Source organism: Aythya marila (genome assembly GCF_965140915.1).
Source record: "Aythya marila genome assembly, chromosome: 28".
Lineage (NCBI taxonomy): Eukaryota > Metazoa > Chordata > Aves > Anseriformes > Anatidae > Aythya > Aythya marila.
The window spans coordinates 898,602-903,263 of NC_139069.1; the positions used below are offsets into that span (position 1 = coordinate 898,602).

The window sequence follows — 4,662 nt, forward strand, 5'->3', positions numbered from 1 at the left end:
TTCCTACCATGTTCCTACCATGTTGCTACCATGTTACTCCCTCTGGCAGTAGTACAGAACTGATTCTTCCATTGCCACAGAGGAGTCCCCTGCTCCCAGAGGCACTCTCAGGCAGAATCAATGAAAGAGAGCTTCAAAATATCTGCCTGGAAATGGAAAACCCTTTGGTGATTTTAAATGAGAATATGGAAAGGGTTTTCCTCAGTTATGTCTGTGGTACACTATCACTGCCTTTGTCTTCCTTGTACAGGACCTCATGACCAGAAATAACAGATGTCCAACGTCAGCTCCATCTCTGAGTTCCTCCTGCTGGCATTCGCAGACACGCGCGAGCTGCAGCTCCTGCACTTCGCGCTCTTCCTGGGCATCTACCTGGCTGCCCTCCTGGGCAACGGCCTCATCCTCAGCGCCGTAGCCTGCCACCACCGCCTCCACACCCCCATGTACTTCTTCCTCCTCAACCTCGCCCTCCTCGACTTGGGCTGCATCTCCACCACTCTACCCAAAGCCATGGCCAATTTGCTCTGGGACACCAGGGCCATCTCCTATCAAGGATGTGTTGCCCAAGTACTTCTTTTAGTCTTCTTTTTTGGTGCAGAGTTTTTTCTTCTCACTGTCATGGCCTATGACCGCTACGTTGCCATCTGCAAGCCCCTGCACTACGGGAGCCTCGTGGGCAGCAGAGCTTGTGCCCAGATGGCAGCAGCTGCCTGGGGCAGTGGCTTCCTGTACAGTGTCCTGCACACAGCCAACACATTTTCCCTGCCCCTCTGCCACAGTAATGCTGTGGACCAGTTCTTCTGTGAAATCCCCCAGATCCTCAAGCTCTCCTGCTCACATGCCTACCTCAGGGAAGTTGGGGCACTTGTGTTTAGTGTTTCTTTAGTCCTTTGTTGTTTTGTTTTCATTGTGCTGTCCTATGTGCAGATCTTCAGGGCAGTGCTGAGGATGCCCTCTGAGCAGGGCCAGCACAAAGCCTTTTCCACGTGCCTCCCTCACCTGGCTGTGGTTTCCCTGTTTATCAGTACTTCCATATTTGCCTACCTGAAGCCCCCCTCCATTTCCTCGCTATCCCTGGACCTGGTGGTCACACTTCTCTACTCGGTGGTGCCTCCAGCACTGAACCCCATCATCTACAGCATGAGGAACGAGGAGCTCAAGAATGCAGTGAGGAAACTCTTTCCATACATTCCTCTTAAGCATCCATGATGTGTTCAGAAGATGTATTCTTAATAATATGCAAATGTTTTGATTCACATTATATTGTATCATTTTTATCATTCCTAGTGTTATCATAACATTGTCATTAATAGTAATCCTATCAGAAATCAAAGGATATTTGGGAAAATGATAGAACATTTTTAAAATTATTTTTCTCTGTTAATATTTTAACAATATTTTATTTGTATTTTATAACGTAGTTCTCAGCATTCTGAATGTTATATTTTGTGTAATTTTTTACCATATCAGCTAATGTACACACTGATCCATGCTTCCTAGGTAGATAAAGACAATAAAGAAGTCAGCGGAAATTCATTGGTCTCAGTATCCCTCTCTTCCCTTCCCCTCTGGAGCTGGGGGAGCATCCCCAGCATGCAGGAGGGGCTCAGGGCCAAGAACCCAGCTGACACATGCAGGAGCAGCCCTGGTGGCCCTTGGGACTGCCCCTCACTGCCCGCTGGGCTCTGCCTCTCTGCTGCCTTCGGGTTGGGGCTGCTTCTTCCCTGGAGCCATGGCCATGGCCAGCAGCAGGACGTGGCCTTGTCACTGCTGCTCCCTTTGGCTTCCTCATTGTTCTCTTGTGCTTTCACATTCAACTAAGACTTGAGATCTCGTGTATCTTGCTGACAATCTTGTTGTCTGTACAGTGGCATCTCTTTCATTGCACAGCTCTTCCAAAGCTGGTGCTAGGAATATACCCAAGGAACTGCTGCATGAACGGGCCTCTTGCTTTTCTGGCCTTCACTGTGGATCAGAATTTCACAGTGCTCAGTGTAGTGCTGGACTGGGAGCTCCCTTCTTGGCTGGCCATGGTTCAGCAAACAATAATTGGCCTTGACTGGCCTGGGACTGTCCCGGTGGTGCTTAGTCTGATGGCAAATGGCATGCTGGAGAGAAATCTGGAGCTGCTCTGTGGCTGGGCCAGGCCTCTTGTGCTAGCCTGGGGAGCGGGGCTGCCCCTGCGGGGCACAGGCACTGTGTGCTGGGGATCTCCCAGGCAAGAGAGCAGGGCTCCTGCAGCTTCATGGACCTCCATCTCCTGAGCTGGTCCCAGTGTGAGGGCTGTGGTGGCCGTGCCCAGAGCCCTGCAGCAGCCTGCGGTGGGCATTGCCCTGGGGCCAGCCCAGCCTGGGCTGCTGCGTTGGGCTGGGCTGGGCTGGGGAGAGGGCAGGGAGCTGGGGAGAGGTGGGCAGGGGTTGGGCTGGGTTGGGCTGGGCAGTGCCCAGCAGAGGGCAACAGCAGCATCAGGGAGCGGTGGCAGCATGCAGGGGAGGGCTCCCAGCAGGGCTTGGTGCTGCAGAGCCAGGGCTGCGCCAAGGGAGCCCAGAGCTGCAGGGGCAGGGGAGAGGAGGCCGAGGGCCAGGGTGGCTGCTGCAGGGGCAGGGAGCTCAGCATGGCCCTTGCAGCCCCCTGCCCTGGGCCTGCCTCTGCCCATGGGCTTGGCCCCGGCCTTGGCTCTGCTGGCAGGAGGGCTCTTGCCATGCGCTTCCTGGCCTCCCCTCGCCTGCGCACAGCTGCTGCCCACTCCAGCTGCTGCCACAAACGTGTCCTCACAAGCAGCACCACCCCTTGGGCTGCTTCTGCTGGCCTCCCCCACCCAACTGCCTTGACTCCTTGTCTCTGCTGGGCCCCGTCTTCCCCACCCAAATATGTCCCTCGGCTGTCAGTGCCCTCTCCTCTGCCATGGTGGGACATGCTTTCCAGTGGGCCGTCTACCAGACACCGTAATGAATACTATGAGCAGGACTAGAGGGGTCTTGCTTCCAGACAGGGGGAAGCAGGGAGGAAAAGGACAGTCGGGTTTACTGGACTGGGTATATTAGATGGCCTGGCACATCAGTCCCACCAATGTATCAGGCTCTACTGGACACAGGTACACTGGGTGCCCTAATGCCATCAAGCTAGAAAGAGGTAGAACCCACCTATATTTTTCAAGTGACAGGGGAATCCCAGCAGTTAACTGTACTGGAGGCTGAAGTGAGTCTAACTGGGCAGGAATGGCACAAGCACCCTAATGGGACTGGCCCAGAGATATCATCTTGTGTATCCTCAGCATAGACTGCTTCGGGAGAGGGTACTGCAAAGTTCCAAGAGGGCACCACCAGTGGGGTTTTGGGATATCTGCCTTGTGAAAAGAGATGCCCAGTCAATAGCTACTCTGTTGACTGGGCAGCTCTTTTCACATTACTCAGTTTAGTTTTGCGTGGCTGGAAGGGGACAATTTCCCCAAGATCATGGGTACAACTACAGCCACTTGAAGAAATATTTTGTTTAGTTTTCATTCTGAGTTTTCCACAGAAAACCCAAGAGACACCACGGATGTCCAGTTTTCTAGTAAGATTCAGGCTGAATTTCTCAGGTTCCAATGGTCGTTTTGATATTTTATTTTATTTTATTTTATTTTATTTTATTTTATTTTATTTTATTTTATTTTATTTTATTTTATTTTATTTTATTTTATTTTATTTTATTTTATTTTATTTTATTTTATTTTATTTTATTTTTTATTATTATTATTTTATTTTATTTTATTTTATTTTTTTTTCCCAAGGAACCCCTGACTTGTATGAGAAAGGGTTTCACGTGCTGGGTTGGGCTGCAGTTATGGGGACAAAGACCACTGCTGGCAGCAGAGGTGTCAGACCTCCAGATTCTGCTTTTCCTCTTGATAAAAGTCTCCAAAGAAATCCCCCTGGATCAATAGCAATAGGAGAATGATGCTCAAAACTGAAATGCAGCAAAATTCAGCCTTTAAAAACAAAAGACATTTTCACTAGGTGTTTTTTGAAATCTTCCTTAACTACGTTTTGCAGGCTCTGCAATTAGCTGCACAAGGCATGAAGGCTTGAAGAAAACTGTGGAAGAGATGTTAGGAGTTTCTGCATTTTAATAAGTTCCATGGTGTATTTTGGTGCTCAGTCTATGAAGCTCAGGTACTGAGAGGAGAGTGATGTAACCACTTTACTTGCTCAAGTCAGAAGGAAAAGCTGAAGTGACTTGGAGTATTAATGAGCACCACTGAGAGCTGTTACTAACAAAGCCTCCCCAGAGACTTGTTAGGGCAGACAATTGGAGGCCATGGTTACAGACAGGCAAAGCACTGTGCTGAGAGAAGTCTTGGTTGGTTTTAGTGAAGCAAAAGAGCCAAGGCCTGACCCCTGGAACTGGGAAAGGAGATCCTGCACCCCCAAGTCCAGCTCAAGGCTGTTCCTGGGGTCTGTGGGCTGTGGTGGGCAGTGTGATGCCATGAGAACAACACTGGTGTGACACCTCCGTGGTGCTGCACGGGGTTGCAAGGAATCAATGAGGCCTCATCACAATAAATATAACATACATGTATCTCCTCATAAGCTCTAGCCGAGGGGACAGAAATTTCAAGGCTGTTGGGCCTGCCATTTCTACTAGCACGCTCTGCCTTCTCCTCTGCAGGCTTTCCTATGC

At 50.2% G+C, this 4,662-nt stretch overlaps 1 protein-coding gene across 1 annotated transcript; it reads left to right on the plus strand.

The window, feature by feature from the left end:
* Positions 1-273: 273 nt before the first annotated feature.
* Positions 274-1,209, plus strand: LOC309888181 (olfactory receptor 14A16-like; the record flags this gene model as incomplete). The annotated part of the gene is made up of 1 exon (XM_082780419.1): positions 274-1,209. One exon carries the CDS (start codon positions 274-276, stop codon positions 1,207-1,209), a length of 936 nt encoding a protein of 311 aa, XP_082636545.1.
* Positions 1,210-4,662: the final 3,453 nt, after the last annotated feature.